Source organism: Cloeon dipterum, chromosome X (genome assembly GCF_949628265.1).
Source record: "Cloeon dipterum chromosome X, ieCloDipt1.1, whole genome shotgun sequence".
NCBI classification, from domain to species: Eukaryota; Metazoa; Arthropoda; class Insecta; order Ephemeroptera; family Baetidae; genus Cloeon; species Cloeon dipterum.
The window spans coordinates 16038437-16055167 of NC_088790.1; the positions used below are offsets into that span (position 1 = coordinate 16038437).

Below are 16731 nucleotides of genomic sequence, written 5' to 3' on the forward strand. Positions count from 1 at the left end.
TGTGTGTGTGTTTGAGTGTGTGTGTCTGTGACAAAGTGTGCGAGCCGAGAGTCTCGTCACCTGCACGCTCCGCCGCTCGCAAGTGAGCTTTGTCAGGTGCTCTCAGGTACACACACCCTTTGGAAGCAGCGACACGTTTGAGCGATTCTTTGAATAAGTGTGCGCGCGTCACTTTGGTGCTGATGGTGCACATCCAGCTTTTTATTTTAATTATTGTGTGGAGTTTAGTCGTGGGTGTGAAGCAGAGGGGTAGTCGCAGCGCAGACCTACCTGTTGTTGAACTGCTGGTTCGGCGAGGTCAGGTCGGGTGTGTTGCGGTTCCCCGGGCCTTTCACCTTGCTGATCTGCTTGGTTGTCGCGTTCATCAACGCGTTCTGCGGCACTCCCGTGCGTGGAGTCCCTCGGTTCATCAGCACTGTGCACATAATAAGTCAAAAAATACCCGGACACAGCAATGCAATCCCCAGCGAATGCGAATTTTGGTCGTAAGTACATACTTGTAATAGTTTATCAGATAACATTTTAATTTTACAGCCCAAAATGTTTTTAATCATCTCAAAATAATTTTTGGGAGAAATTTTATGAAAAAAATTGAATTGGGAATCCTCCATACGAAAAATTTCTTTATAATTGGTTATTAGTAGTTTTTAAGTTACAAATTTCATTTTCAGAAACGGAAAAGTCAGTTTAAATTTTAAATCCATATTTTAGTCAATTCAAACCTTAGTCTTTATTAAGAACGTGTTTTCGTTGCAGGATTTTCTACTGGAAATAATAAAAAATTATCTCTCCTCTTCTAGGAGCACAGATTTTTGCAGTACGCCAGAAAATTTGAAAATTTAGAAGTAAAATTTTTCCTAGAGCAAAGATTTTTAACAGCTGCAAAAATTTGTATTTTTATGGAATATAATTGGTGATCAAGTTAAGATATCTGACTAAATTTCGCATCCCTAAAGCAGATGTGGGTGGGCAAATACTTACGCGCATCTTCTCTCTCCCGCTGTGTTTCACCTGAAAACGGGATTGGGCAGCGATTAATGTCAGTCGGGGAGAGCATCTCGCACGAGTTTTAAATGCTAGTGACATACTGAGTGTGCGGGGGTCCTAACGGTCCCTAAACCCTAGCCTTAATTCGCTTCTTGGGAGAATGATTTGGCATGGTTGTGATATAAGAAATAATTGTGATATCGACATATCTGGGCAGGATTTCTTTACTCGATTTGGCTCAAGAGTATTGTAATGATTGAGGATAAGGAATGAGAGAGGCAATATCTAGCTAAGCTATATTAATAAGGCAGATAGGGAGACGTTATTTAGATCGTTAATATAATATATGCCACTGACTTACTGCTAAGGGGTGGGTCAGGCTAACTAAGTGGATTTCTAGTAGCTGCTCTGATTGATTAAGAATACTTTTTGCTCCAGTGAATTAGCCTGGCATGCAGATCAAGTTCTAAAGTCTAGAAGTGACGAAGAGTGTGTCTGTGCTCTGATTAGAAGAAGAGGAGGGGGTTAGGGAGAAGTTAAGTGGGATTTATCAAATCTCTTTTAAACTATACAAGAAAATAGGTCAGGTATAGACACTGTACAAAAAACCTTCCTAGGAAAAGAGTTATCTGTGTTGTTGCTTATTACAAAAATACTTTTCAAGAAGAAAATACAAAATACGTTTAGTGTGAAAGAAAGTGGAAGATTGTATATGTAATGCATAAATATTTTAGTAGAAAAAAGAACTGAGCGTGTCCAAGTGTGAGTGTCGTGTTTGTGTCTTCTACAGAGAGGAGAGGAGAGTATCATGTCTCTGTAAATGCACTACGAAAACAACCGCATACTACAAGCACACTTTGTATTCGAGATAAAGATAACAATTATTATTATTATAACAGGGGGCGGAGGGAGGCGAGTGGTCTAACAATCACAGGATTCAGAAGGAGCGAGGCGAGGGTTTTGTTTGATCAGAAATCAAGAGAGAGTGCACTTTCGAAGGCAAACGGAGCTGCGGGTGGGGCGGGCAGGGAGCGGGGGTGGCGAGGAGCGAGTCGAGATCAATTGCAGACCAGGAATTTCGGGAGTGAGAGACGTGTGAAACAGTTCACTTAATGGTTAGAAAGAGAGAAGAATAGAAAATATCGCCTTTTGCCTTAAAAGTAGTACCTCTTACGTGCACCTTCTTTGGTAACTCTGGAGGCGTAAAGGTGGGGGGAGGGTGGAAGTCATCTGCAAGAAACAGCCCAAGACAAAAATGACTAAAAGTATAGTTTGAGATCGAATTTCTCGTCCCGGGGACACCCGAAATATGCATTTAAAAATTGAATCGCGCGCAAGTCGCGTCCTCGGCAGCCGGGGCCGCGACTTGTGCGCCGCGATTGATCTGTCGGATCTTTAATTCTTTTGAAAAGCTCTGCAATTATCACTAACATTTAAAAACACTGAGTTCTCTGTATATAAAATATATATATATTATATACGGTTTAATCAGTACACACACAAATGTTAGTTTGTTATTGAGTTAGATAAAATCAGCAGTATATACCTCAGCAAATATGAAATACTCTACAGACACATCCACTACACCATGTCAAGATAGAGACAGAAAAGAGCATGCCGACTTTCTCAAAATACGTGTTTGGACTCTCGAAGAGACAATGGAAAAATTGCATTCGCGGCACCACTAGTGCGAAACTAAAGAGAAGACAACAACAGGCACGTTGCAAGCAGCGTGCGAGCAAGCGGAATATGCAAGTAGCGTACAGAGTGCTCCCAACCCATGCAATATTTTTTTCTTATACGAATTCTCGTCCGTTTGTTCGTTCGCTTCCGGAAAACCCAACGCGAGGGGCGTCACATGAAACCATTTAGTTCTTCGATCACCGGTTTTACGTGAGCAAAGAACTTGAGGGGGGCGAGTTTCGAAATACACCCTCTTCCATCCCTGTTTTCACCACCTTGCAGGTATAAGACAAAGCCCGTCGGTTCGCGCTTAATGTGCGTTCGTTCGCCTCTATGGACAGAATCAATAATAATATAGAGTAGCGTGAGTTCAAATTAACGCATCTCAGTCAGTGCTTTCGGCTCCTAAGGAAACTAAATAAAAAGAGCTTCGAGACACCTTGTTGAAAAGAAGCAAAGTTTGCCGTCTCGCTTTCACCAAATGTGAAGCAACTCTTAGTTTATTATTTTTTTTACTTGTAATGTATAGCAACGTGTGGAGTTTAAATAATGGAATTTAGCAAAAATGTACACACTTTTAGATCGATACAAAGTGGAAAATTGTTCGCCTAAACTTACTTTCGTAGGAATAATCCTCGCCTATGTGGATGAAGAGAGTAAGTATTGGAAAAAGGACAGATATTTCCATTAGAAAACAATGAATGTGGTCAAATCGAGAGAGGTGTGTTTAGAGAGAGTGAACAAAAATGGAAACTAGCAATGATAATATAATTGATTTCCGGCCCCGCGGTTTTTGTTTCTCGTTTCGTTAATTCCGTGGGAATACATCAGAGTTGGAGCAGGAACACCAAACATCGAGTATATATAATAAAAAAAATCGTCTCGATAGTCTAAAGCCATCAATTTCTATGACACCCTGATGATATTAGGGTTAGAAGAGTATAGCTAGATGGGGGAGACTAATGTTGTGTATGGTAGAGCGGAGGGCGGGTGGAGAGGAGGTTGAGAATGAGTTTGCGATCGTTTAAACAGAATGTTAAAGGCAATTCTTGTTTAAAAAATCTGGCTGAGGAAAATGAGACATCGATTATGACACGAGAAAACCGTTCAAAGGCACACCAAACGACACTTATACACTCACACGCACGAGAAAATGAAGTTTTCTCCGCTTTTAAACAGGAATCTAGAACAACGAGGCGGAAAGAAAAACATTAACGAAAAGAAATAATAGAACGAGTCCAATCAATGTGCTTGTGTTTGCCGATTTCAAAACCAAACTCTTTTTTTTAGTCTTGTGTGATGTAAAATTTGTGTACGTGTGTCTCTTTGTGTGTTTGCAATTTGGAAACAATGATTTTTTTGTTTCTTGAGAAAAGTGGTGTGTCAATAAAGACGCTGTTCAATCACACAACAACACATATCCAACGACACAGATGAATCGAACATTGATGGGGGGCGAAAATGGTAAGATGTGCGGATGATTATATGAGATCGAGGGGCATTAGTCAAAGAGCTGACAGGGACACCAAAACCTGCACTTAAAAGAGACAACAGAACGCGAGAGAAGACTCAAAAAATGGCTTTTTGTAACTGCGATTACATTTTTTGAGCTGCTAAATAGTTCTTTCTTTTTCTTTTAAAACAGGGGGAACGACAAAATTGACTGAGAGATAGATAGAGAGATAGTATTGAAAATAGTATGAATATATAATTAGGGAAACCAATAATGTATGTATTAATATATGATAAAAAGTAACACTCTTGTATATATATAAATATATATGTAATATAGATAAGTTACACGTGATACGTACTTGCCCGTCCGAATAACTGTATAGCACGGACACCCTTCCGAAAAGTAGCCACTATGAGATGAATAGGGCAGAGAAAAATTAGAAACATATAGTTGATGTTAAAGGAAGGCAATAATTTTTAGTAACAATATAAAATGTAAACATTAATATTAAAACAACAAATCGAAAGTATAGACTTAAATGATAAAAAATTAAAACACGTCGTCGAGAGTAGAGAGATAGAGAGAAAGACGTTTTTATCGCACTAAAAGGGAGAAACAATAAGTATTCTCCATTTTAACCGTCCTGTATCTGTCACAGACAAAGAGTCGGATTTTCTGCCTTGATTTCAAGTGTGTATGCAATATGCCTGACTCGTCTCGAGTGAGTGCAAACAGCGAAGGGAAAGAGAGAGGGGTGTATTATATGATATTTATCTTGATCTATATTTCTCCCAAATGTCTGACCCGCTTTTCATTTTCGGTCGTTTGCAAGCTTATTCGCTCGTGAGGTCTAAAAAATATTGCATTGAACAACCAAGGTGAGAATGAGAATCAATCAAAAGTCGCTCCCAGAGGCTACGAAACCTATCTAGATTTTGGGTTTTCATAGTTTAGAGCAAGCTCCTAGCCACAGTTGGTCGAGTGCGATGCAAGACACATTTGGATTCGTCCGACAATCTTATACGACGGTGCGTCAAATTCGTGGCTTGGGGGGTGAGAGGCCGGTTAGTTGACATGCAGGGCCGCTAATCTCGGTCTTTCCATTTGATTAATCTATTCAATTTCGAGAGAAATGTGTGCTTGACACCTTCTGCAACCATACGCGAGGCAAGAGACTTGCGCGCAAACATTCCTTTTTATGAAAATGAAAAATGAACGAAATCAACTCGTTTAGTGGCGCTCTTTTGACAAAAAAATGCAGCAGCAGCAGCAGCAGCTTTCACGATTCCAATTGATATGGACACAAAAGTATAGAAAAGAAACCAAACAGCAGCATCAGCGTCAGCAGCAAATAGCAGAAGGACAATTCAGTGGTGGCCTCTATAAAAACCAAAGACTCGGTATACATCCAAAACCAAAAGAAACGCATATCGATCGCCTCAGATACAAAAAGAGAGATAGTAGAGAGAGAGTGAGTAGGTTGTTACCTGCATTACACAAGGAAACGAGAAAAGTGATCGACACGGCGCTATAATATGATTCGAATATCCTCGGTATAATGAAAAATGCGAAATGTGTGCACAAACAACCAGGAGTGCCTTTGGAACGAGAAATTGCACGGCACGCACATTATGATCCAGGCCAACTTTAGCAACTTAGGAGTGCGTAAATGGATTTAGACAAAGTGGCAGCTCTCCTTCTGGGGGTTTTGTTACATTTGGTTTGGAAACTTCAGTTGGGTCCTCTATAAGTCTGGACTAAACTGTTCTGAATTAATTTATTCAGCAAATGATGATAAACTAAAATCTGGTTTTCTATTCAGGGTCGAAGCAACTAAATTCGTTCAAGAGTTAGATTTTTTCATCATATTTGTGCTTTAAATTGAGCATGATAATTTGGAATCGAAAGCTAAATTATCTAAATAAAATATATACGCTGGTTGCGTTAGGTGGCGGCAAAGAAGATTTTAAATCACTGAATTGACCAATTTGCAAAGAAAATATTACCGACTGAAATTTCCAAGTTGCAGTTATGTATATTAAGAGCTTTGTGAGTTTGTTAAGGCATCCCTGAGATTTACTTACAAGTGGCGTGTGGTTAAAACAAGTCGAGTAAATTGTAATGCAGGTAGAGTAAAAAAAGTGAAAATCCAAAGAATAAGAGCCAAAACAGATGCGATAGATTATATTTATAACGAAACGAGACAAATCCAAAGCTCTATAGAGTAGAGGAAAAGAGATAGATAGAGAGAGACACGAACGGAAACTCGAATTTTACGAAACCAAAATGAAAATAGAGATAGATAGGAAACTTTTGATGCGTTTTATATAATATATATAATTCTAGTCGAATAATGTATATTCTGCGAGAGTGCGTGTTTGCTGTTGGAAGCCCTACCCTCTGATGTAAATTTCTCATAGTTGGAGGCACTAACACCGCCTTGTTTCACCATTCCTGACTGCATCATCATCATCCCCACATCTGAAAGTGTCGATTAAAAGGAACATTTGATAAACAACAACAATAAAGAGTCACGAGAGGAAGGCGCCCTATACTTTTGTAATTTTGCCCGCACCACTTTGCACTAATTTGGATAAATTATCGAGAGGGGTTAGTATCTGATATATATATATATATATAAGCTTGCAAATTGCATGGCACCGGCCGTCTGATGATGTTTTTTGCACCACGACGGACTGCGGTCTCTCGCTAATTGGTTAGTCTATAACGCTCGAATTGTTAAGATTTTAATGTATAAATAATATGTACACATTCAGGCTTGCAAACCTGCTCTTCTCAGCTAGCAAATTTGGAATTCGCGACTATTTTCATAAGCCTAATGTGGTTTACTCTAACGTGTCGGGTTCGAATCTATAATAGGTATTTATATTTTCTGACGTTGTGAGAGAACCGAAATTTTAAACCCAAAATCTGCGTCTTTTTTCTTTTAAATGACATTTTTCGCCTTGAAGAGTACAGAAGAAATATAATTGTAGAGAGTATACAGGGCATGCGTAAGAGAAGAGAGAAACGTAGGTAATTATAAAAATGATATCAGAGGAGAATTTTACGTATATTATATCGAGTATTGGCATGGCATAAAACGAATCAATGTAAGTAATAGGTGCGCCTGTTTCGGCCGCACGTGGAAATAATCAGAGATAAGATAGACAGAGACAGAGAGAGCATCAGCCAATTGGAAACTTCAAAAATAGCTCCCACGAAATGCTGCTGAGCCGTCATTCTGGCAATTCAAGTGGCCAATTTGACTCTGTCGTCGAGCTATTTTTGTTCATGGACTCTGTGGCAGAAATTTTCCAAAAAACCGAAATAAAAATTCGAACGGAAAGTAAATTTATATCTTGAAAAAAGAAATTAATTACTGAGCACGGATGCAGAATCGGAAGAGAGCTACTCACAATTTTTGCACTTGCACTTTTTTATCAGAGTTTCATCCTTGATGTCGTCGTGGCACGCTTTGCAGTAGAACCAGGCCCTGAAAAAAGTCGGCAATCATTTCTCGGAATTCACCGTGGCGAGGAAAACCCAGCACAGACCTCTTGACCTCGTCGGCCGATTGTGCGATGAAGAAACCTTGAGTGTTGGCTTGAATTTTCACCCTGAGAGGATTGATCGAAATCTTGCTGTCAATGCCGTCCTCGCCCTTGATCTCGATCGCAAGCAGAAGCAGCTTTAATTTCGTGAAACACAACCTGAAAATGATAATAATGCTTCAGATTCAGTTTAAGTAATTTTTTCATGATATTTAAAATTGCAAAAAATATTTTTGTGTAGATTTCTAATCTTAGAAAAGCAATTTTTAAAATATTGAATGATAGTGAAATGAATAAATAATTTTTGGATTAAAAGGTGTGCTCTGCGCTCCCCTCGAATAATATTTTTCTGAATTCATACTAGTATAGCAAAATTTGTAAAGTGGTTATATTTGGATATAATGAGCACATTCTGTGATTTAAAAATAAAGTCTTCCAAATAAAATGGGATGTAAGCTGCTTTAATTGCAGTTAAAAAATGCAGACTTACTCGCTGGCCTGCGGGAAGGTCATTCCAGTGAAAGACGGAGACAACGTCTCGGTGTACATCTCGCATCCTGTCCCTTGGAGGTAGTCGTTCTGCCAGGCCTGCGTGTCTGGGGACTAAAGAACACGGGACGCGGGTCACATTTAGTCGAGAAAGGAAAACGTGACCGTCAATGAGCATATTTTCCAACAATGGAGATCAAAGCCATCAAAGGGGGAAAGAGCTTGTGAAACGTTTCTCCGGCTATTCAGCGCGGACGCTCAACTTTTGTTTGACTTTTTGCTGACTATAAAGTGAATTGTCTAACGATGCAAAATCGGTGACTCACCGTTTTGAAGGAGCGCATGGCGAACAGGTTGGCCATCATTGTCGAGAAGCCTGGAGCCAGGCACGATTGTGCGATGAAACCGAGCTTCAACTCCGCCAGACAGATGACGTCGTCACCTTGCTTCCAGTCCCACGAAGGGATATTCAGGAGGTACGCCTGCTCAGGTAAATTCCAGAAATATAATTATTTTTTACATTAAGAGCATTCATTTTAAAATTAAATTATTTACAAAATTAAATTTCCGAACTCATGGCAAAATTCTCAAATATTATTTTTTTAATATAAAGTATGATAGAACGATGAGGCAACAATTGAAAATTATTGGTCATAATAAGCATTTGATCAAACTGTTAGTTTGAACAATCTGTTCTTTAATTCAATTTGCTCTAAAATTTACAGCGCTTATATTGACCATGCTTTCTTGACAGATTTTGATTCCTCTCGTCAAAAACTACCCAACGGTGTGCACAACTGCACAACATTTCGGGGAAACTCTTTGTTGTGAAATAAAATTGTAGTTTAAGTAGGGAGACAGTCCTCGCTTCGTTTGAAAAAACTTTGCTGACACTTTCCTAAGAAAATTACAGTGCTACCAAGGTCTAATTTTGGTTTTAACCGAAACCTTTAAAATCAATTTATGCATCTTGTAACAAGGATTTCCCGGGATTTTGCAGCATTAATCTACTTTAAATTTCCGTTAAAAATTACGTATGTATTTTCTGAACTATTTGTATTTATGACAGAATCTAATTGTTTGAATATGCTATATCGTAGATTTCAATTGGTTAGGAATATCGTTTGAATTTAAGAATTGCTAGAGGCAGGAAAAAAAGATGTATGCATTTAAATTTCTCTCATTTCCACTAAACTTATACAAAAAATATCGAAATCTGGACCTTATTGTGGTATTGCATCAACTGAATGATGACCCTGATGTCGTCCGAGTAGTTTTTGATGGAGATGACGCGCATGATATTGGCGGCGTCCTCGGCGTCAGGGTCCTGACAGTACTTGTTGGCGAGGACGAGGCAGGCGTCTGCTTCGTGCACCTGTTCGGTGGAGAGGAACTCTGTTAGCCATTGAGTAGGACCAACACACGCTTTCGATTTCGGGCACACAAGCAGAGACTTTTCTCAACTATAAATGCTTAATTTTAATAAGCCCGCTATTTCTCTGTTTCTTGAGATTGGAGTTTAATTTATTTTTTAAATGTTGCTGAAGTTTGCGAAATCAACCAAGTTGGTAATACACAATATGGGGGCATGCTGTAGCTTGTATAACTTTTAAAAGCTCGCAGAGCAAATTTCTGAGCGTTTAGAAACTGACCACTAGATATATAATAATGTGAAAGAGGAACACAAAATAAAACAAAACTTGCATCCATGCATGCATCCAAACAGTCGATATAATATATTGTAATAATCTGCCATTCCACTCTAAAACGGATTTACATACAGACAACGTGACGAACGAGACACCATAATGCTCTCAGAGATTGACTAGAAGACGTTAGTAACAAATTAGAAATTCTACTATCTAATCACGAGAATTAATCGTTTTAGGAAAAAAATTGCTGTTAGTCGGACAAAGCATAGATTCTGCAAGGCGTTTAAATATTTAGGTTTAATCTTTTCCTTGTGAGATATTAGTTTATAAAATCCTACTGAGTCCGTGGAAGCAAAAGCGAACTGTGAGCTCGAGTTGGCACTTTGGGTGAAGAAAGTGCGCAACTCGGCGCGTAGCTTCCCTCGGAACAAACAAAACCATAAAGTGTGGCGATTTAGAAACACAAAAGAGATGGTGCTAACGTTGGTATAATATATATGGTAATATATATCTGCTTAATTTAGATTAAAGGGCTGAGGACTTACCAAGTGAAAATTTTGTCCAAGGTAAAAACGTTCTAAATTGGGTCTAAACTTCTTGCCTCATATATTTTTCAAATACGAGTCTAAACAAATTAAAAATTCGTGTCCCTAGTGTCGTGTGTCTTTTTGTTTTGCAAAATAAACTCTGTCGTTCTTTCTCACTGTTCCATTCTAGAGGGGTTACGGTTTTAAGGTTCTTATTCTTTGGCTCGTCTTGAAGAATAGAGTGAAATGAAGGAGGAAATAACTGATTTTTATCGAAAAATTTACCAAATCCAATCCAGTAATTAAAAAAAATATGTATAAATTGCACAGAAAACGAACACACACTGAGAAACGCACGTGAACGACGAAGAAGTAAAAGGAACGCAACGGAAAGAGTCAATTTTGTGGCAACTTTGTTTGTTGTGTGTGAACAAAAAGAAGTATCCTCCTTAATTTTCCATCTATATAACAACACAAATCGGTACATCAAGGTGTGTGTCGCTTGTGCGAGGGCGGTTCTTACCTTGACCCTCTGCAGGTCGATTGGATTCATGATTGACCCTTGGAAGAACTCTACTGTCGTGAAATGGCGCTTGAATAAGCCTTCCAGCTCTAAGTCAGGTGGCTTTCTGCATCGTATCGTGTGTTTTAAAGCAAGTTGGAGGAAATGACAGAAAATATATCACAAATCAAAAAAGTTCCGAGAGGGCAAAAAGGAAAGGAAAAAAAGGAAAAAGAAAAATATCGCAGCACAGCAGCGTCAGCCAGCCAGCCAGTCAGCAGCAACCGCAGCAGCCTCTGCACACCATCATCAGCGCAAAAAATATTTTTATTTATGTTTACGTTTACAAGTGTCGAGAAAACCAAACTAGGGATACCGTACCTTGCGCCCGCCAGCCGACATTGTTTGCATTTTCAAAGGTCTATTCAATCGATATAAAAATGTAAAAAAGAGTCAATCACAAAGTACCTAATATAGTTATTTAAAATGCTGTATATAAATGTTTAGGATTTAAATGTATAAGTAAGAAATACCAAAAAATCATGCAGACGGTCCTCTGTCTCGAATAAAGTATTGATCGCAGAGCAAAGTGAATCTGAATAATAATAATAAAATGCCAGCACGACCAGCTCAGAGCATGCCCAACTCAAGTCGACAGGAAAAAAATCACATCGATTTCCTCTTATAACGATTCTGAATATATATCAATATGGTATTTATATGTAAATGCTGTGTGACTAGTTTGCTTCGTCGGTTGGTAACCGTTGCAGGATGCACAATACAATACCAAAGAGTGGTAAATAATGCAAAGGAAAAGAAAAATCTCTTTCGTTCGCTCAAAAGTCTCGTGAGGCGTTGCAATTACCTTCACGCGCTCAAGATCAACTGCATTCATCATTGTACCCTGAAAAAACTTCACTGTTGTGTAGTGACGCTTTAGGAGACCTTCTAACTCCAAATCAGGCTCCTTCCTGCGGGTTCAGCCACATTTTAGAAACCACACCATTGCGTGAGCAAGGTTGAACAGAAAATAAATTTTAAAGGCGAGTCAAAATATAAAATATTTAAAGAATCTGCGGCCGTCTCTGCTGAAGCTGGAAGTCAAAGGTTAATAAAGTGAATAATGGTGGAACAGCCACTCTCCCCAGCGGCTGACCTGGAAATTTAGAAAAATAACAGTTTGCGAACAAATGCAAAAATATTATGAATTACCAGAGAAATAAAAAAAAGATTCCTATGTATATGTCAGGAAAATTCATTCCTTAATATGTTTTTGACCTTGATGATTTTCAAAAGGAAGATTTACAATTAATTTGACTTAAATTTTGAATGTAAATTCAAGATTCTTATTCTTTAATTTCAATCCGAAACAATTTTCATTGATTTATGAGATAATAAAATCATAAAGTGACACTGCGAATTCCTTTGTGTGGAGGATAAAAACGAATTGAGAAAAATTCCTTAGATGGAGCTGAAGATTTTTCTGTTTGCCTGAAAGGCCAGGAGTTAAAAAAAAATTAGACAAATTTTTATCTCCTCGCCGTATAAGCAAATAGAAAAATCCATCTTAAGTAATCATCTTAAATTATTTTTAACATCATTCTCAATCGGTCCAGGTATCATTTCAATTGAACTTCCTTTACGTATATAGATTGAAATTTACTTCAAAAAAATTTATGCTAAATGCAATCGACTTTGCGTAATTTCACCAAGAGCACAAACGAGCAAAACGCACTTGAAGGTTAAGAAAAAGGATAGTTACCTGTGCAAGAATACAACCTCCACGTCGACGTCCTCTCTGTCTTCGTGAAGAAAGTCTTTTAAGAAATGCGAGACGGACTCATAAGTGATATGACCGCACACAACAATATGCCTGAAAAGCGGAAACGGCTCGGTGAATAATTTCACAGTCTACGACCGGCAACCCTTCCGCCGAGGCGAGGGTCACCCGTGTCGGGGGACGGATTTGTTCGGGCTGCTTCCGTAAAGTGCAAACAGCGCGGCCGGGCATCCACGCAAAACGCCGAGCCGCGCGCCGGAGAGCCAACTCCGGACGCGTCCCGTGCGCGTTTTGCGCCGGTCGTCCTCGCGGACTGCCTCGGCCGCCCAGGGTGAACGGGGGCGTGTTATATAATCTTACTTTATGACAACATCAAATCAACAACACAACACCAAATAAAACATCGACCAAGCAAAGGGTGGAGAAGTTATTTATTCGAGAATTTAATTTTGTAATAATCCAAAAAGAGATTTTTGCGTTTCGTTTAAAATGTAGATTATATATGTACACAAAAATAAAGACTCGTCAACAAGCATGCACCACAAAGTTTACCATACACTTTTGCTGGTTCTACCGAGGGTCTCAAATATCAGCTAATCAAATTCACGCGCGCTCTATTTTTAGTCGCTAATCGAGTAACCAACAAAATAGTCTAAACTTACGGGGTTCTACGGATAGAGTTTTTTTATTTATTATTTTATTTTTTGCATGGTTTCCATCAAAATTTTGTTTTGCCACTTTCCGAGATATTTTTCCATTTTATCAGCACACTCGCCAAGAGTGCAAAAAATACTGACAATGAGAAGGGAACAATGCGCCCCCGAAACTGATTGTGGTTCTTCATGCTACATCTCAGTCAGCAATTCCGCCCAAAAATTCGTGTTACCCTCTAGCATTTCCTAGAGTGAAACAACCAAAACGTGTAGAGGGAAAATAAAAAATAAAAATTTCCAGGTATACACTGAGATTTTGAAAACTCTGCATGCCAAGAAAAGACACAGAAAAGAAAAGTCGTTAAGGGAGGAAATAAAGAAAACGCGTTTCCTAATGTTTCGAGAAAAGAACACAAAAAGATGGGAAGAAAAATTAAAAGAAATATTCGGGGATTCATAATCTACACAAAAAGAGGCCATCAAAAACAAACAAATAAAATTCGTGACAATGCTAGATATATAGGAGGATATCAAAATAGAAGCGCATATATTTAATTCACATGAGGAGAGTGTCTGATTCTAAACGCCAAAAACAAAAAGGTCCAATATATAGATATAATAAAATTGTACAGTAACCATGAATATATAATGTCAAAAGTGTCTATTCGAGAGTTATTTTTTCTGCACCACAGAATGTAAAAATAGGGAGAGTACCCATCAATAAATATAATAAATATGTATAAGTAGAAAATCAAGTGGTTTGGAAAGTTACCTTCGTCCCCTTTCATTCTTGAGAGTACCACCATACTTGGGTCTAGTTCCGATGAGGTCAATGATTTCGGGAATGCAACTCGCGAATATCGCCTACGTTTTAAATAACAATCACGTTTTAATTAAATCAGTTTTGCACAGAAGGTAGTTGTTGGTTCGCAAATTTTAAAATATTATGTAATAATGGTATTATAAATAGCGATTCGGTCAGCACGTGTATTTTCTGACAGCTTGAAGAGAGACAAGTGAGAGAGACATAAGTTGGAACGTCGATTTGTTGCCAGAGGGGGGTTAAGTAGGGGGCGATTGAGACGGGGTGTGAGTTAAGTCAGCTTTAGTTGGGCAACACAAAGACGACGGTTGATTAATTAAAATACCACGCTATGATCAGTTTCTTGGTTGAGCAATTATCTCGAAAAGTGTCTGTTTCTGAGACTGAGAGTGCCAAAAACTTTTGTAAAAAATTGTGTGTGTGCTCTACGATAGGGGGAGAGTGATATTCTAGTATAAAATATTCCTCTCTACACTACGGTAGCAAAGTATCTCATTAGTTCGAGCGTAAAATATGAATCGCATCGATTCTGCTCCGCATCTCCTTCATTTAAGGAGTTGAATTCAATCGACATGGATATCGTGGCAAGATATAATAAGAAATTTGTCCACGCATGCTACCAAGAAACGTCTCATACTAATTAGAGAGTAATCAAAAAAGAGTAGGAAAACAAAATGCTACAACTGGTTAAAGTGGATCTTTGTCGTAACTTTCCGCAGGGAGCAATCCACTTTAACCAGCATGCAGATTCTCGTTTCAGAGAGAGCAAGATATATATAAAATAGAAAGAGATAGATAGAGATAGAGAGCAAAGAAATTAAAAATTACGGTGTAAATATTATTCTGAATCAAAAAATGTTCCAATTCCAACCACATGACAAAAACCATTCTCTGCACCTATATTATATTATGTCATCATACAATGCGCGTAAAGATACGTATTATACGGCCGGTTATACTTGAAGTATTAATGTTTGTTAGAGACTCGGTCAAAACGTGTTTTGTTTTTGTTTTAGTTAAGTGGTTAAGAGTCGAAAATTCATCCAAACTCGTCGGTTAGGCAACTAGCTAGACTCAAAAAACAAAACGTATTATACAGATGGATAGAGAGATAGAAAAGAGAGACAACTCGCTTTTTGTACAATTACACAAGATGGAGGGGGATGATAAAAGGGTTGATAGTATTGAATGTTGAGCAGCACTTTTTAATCGAACTCGGGGGATGGATTAATGAGATCGAGAATGAGAGCGATTAAGTGTCAAACTGGGCAGGAAAATGAAGCAGCGCGGATCGAAACGACAAAAGGGTACCTCCTTCCCCGCTCCGCTTTGTACTCGCCGCCGTATTTGCAGCGGTTGCCCACCAACTCGGTTATTTCCGGAATCCAGCTCGCAAAAACAGCCTAACCAAATTGGAAATGGAAAAACAGATAATGCATGAGTGAGTCAACAGCACTCTAACCACAAAAATTAACATAGTCGCGCCTACTATAAAATAATAGACGCGCAGATAATGACAAGATATAAAAAATAATAAAGCAACAGCACACAAATCGTGGAGTGTAAACAAACAGATGAATAAATGCTCTCGTTTTTCAGCAGCACAATTGTTTTTTGTTTTTTTTTTGTCCCGAATTTTCCTTTCTTTCTTTTCAGCAACAGATACTGAGAGTGTAGGGAGGGAGGTACATTGAATTAATCGTCAACCAGACAGCACTAGTAGAAGAGCAGTGAAATCGTGAGAGAAACTAAAAGTCGGGGTTCAATCCAAACGGGGCGCTGGATTTGGGGTCGGCAGCGCCCTTATTGCCACAGAAAAACACGCACAGCAGCAGCATATCGAGTAAACGCAAAAATCCAGCAGCACAACACGAGATTGAGAGAGCGACCAATCAGCACAACTGCTTCGATCGGTTCCTCAAAAAATGAAAACACAAACTTTTGGGTGAGATATAATATGTGTACAGAAAGTCGACAGGTGAGAGAACTATTATGTAATATATATGATCTGACCCTATAGCGCTTGGTTAGTTCATTTGGCACACACAAGAGAGTGAAACAGCAGCGACACAAAAAGCGATATATATGTATTTTGTTGTTTGCATGAGCTCGGTGGAAGTATACAAGAAAGATTGCCGTCTTTCCACGTATGTAAGACTCTCGGGATTCGCCGGAGAGAAGCGAGAATAAAGAGCAGAGAGTGGGTAAACAGCAATTACAACAGCTGCAGCACACTTAGCGCCATATTTGATTGCAGGGGGTGCGCGTGTGTACCTCTTTCCGTGCTCCTGCTTGTATTCGCCTGCGTACTTGGACCTAGTCCCGACTAGCTCAATTATTTCCGGAATACTACTCGCGAATATCGCCTGGTACACACAAACAGAGTTATTATATGAATTGCAAAAATGTCATCATGAGAAAAATGAGAGGGCAGCAGGGAGAGAAAATATTCGTTTGAAAGAATGACGACTGCGGCGCCGGCTGCCCGACAGGTGAAATTAACGTTTCGTCCTTCAGCTCTGTCCGACCTCCAGCGCCGGGATAAAGACTGAAAAGTTGTGTTTTGGCGCGGAAACGAAATGATAATAGCAGCAGTGTGTATGCCAAGCAGAAAGCATCGAAATT

At 38.9% G+C, this 16731-nt stretch overlaps 1 protein-coding gene across 3 annotated transcripts in view; it reads right to left on the minus strand.

The window, feature by feature from the left end:
• The window catches only part of slo (calcium-activated potassium channel slo), a 52107-nt gene that overhangs the window by 7988 nt on the left and 27388 nt on the right, over positions 1 to 16731 (minus strand). The window contains exons 7-19 of one of the 3 annotated variants that reach the window (XM_065493881.1): positions 14056 to 14147; positions 12613 to 12723; positions 10872 to 10977; positions 9392 to 9544; positions 8496 to 8651; positions 8171 to 8283; positions 7684 to 7839; positions 7546 to 7622; positions 4485 to 4535; positions 3289 to 3309; positions 2155 to 2217; positions 982 to 1011; positions 271 to 415 (exon numbers count right to left, since the gene is read on the minus strand). In XM_065493881.1, the coding sequence (XP_065349953.1) occupies positions 271 to 415; positions 982 to 1011; positions 2155 to 2217; positions 3289 to 3309; positions 4485 to 4535; positions 7546 to 7622; positions 7684 to 7839; positions 8171 to 8283; positions 8496 to 8651; positions 9392 to 9544; positions 10872 to 10977; positions 12613 to 12723; positions 14056 to 14147 (1274 nt within the window). Of the gene's footprint in view, positions 1 to 270; positions 416 to 981; positions 1012 to 2154; positions 2218 to 3288; positions 3310 to 3811; positions 3854 to 4484; positions 4536 to 6523; positions 6608 to 7545; positions 7623 to 7683; positions 7840 to 8170; positions 8284 to 8495; positions 8652 to 9391; positions 9545 to 10871; positions 10978 to 12612; positions 12724 to 14055; positions 14148 to 16731 lie in introns of all 3 variants that reach the window. The other 2 variants (XM_065493880.1, XM_065493879.1) reach the window with 2 other exon arrangements.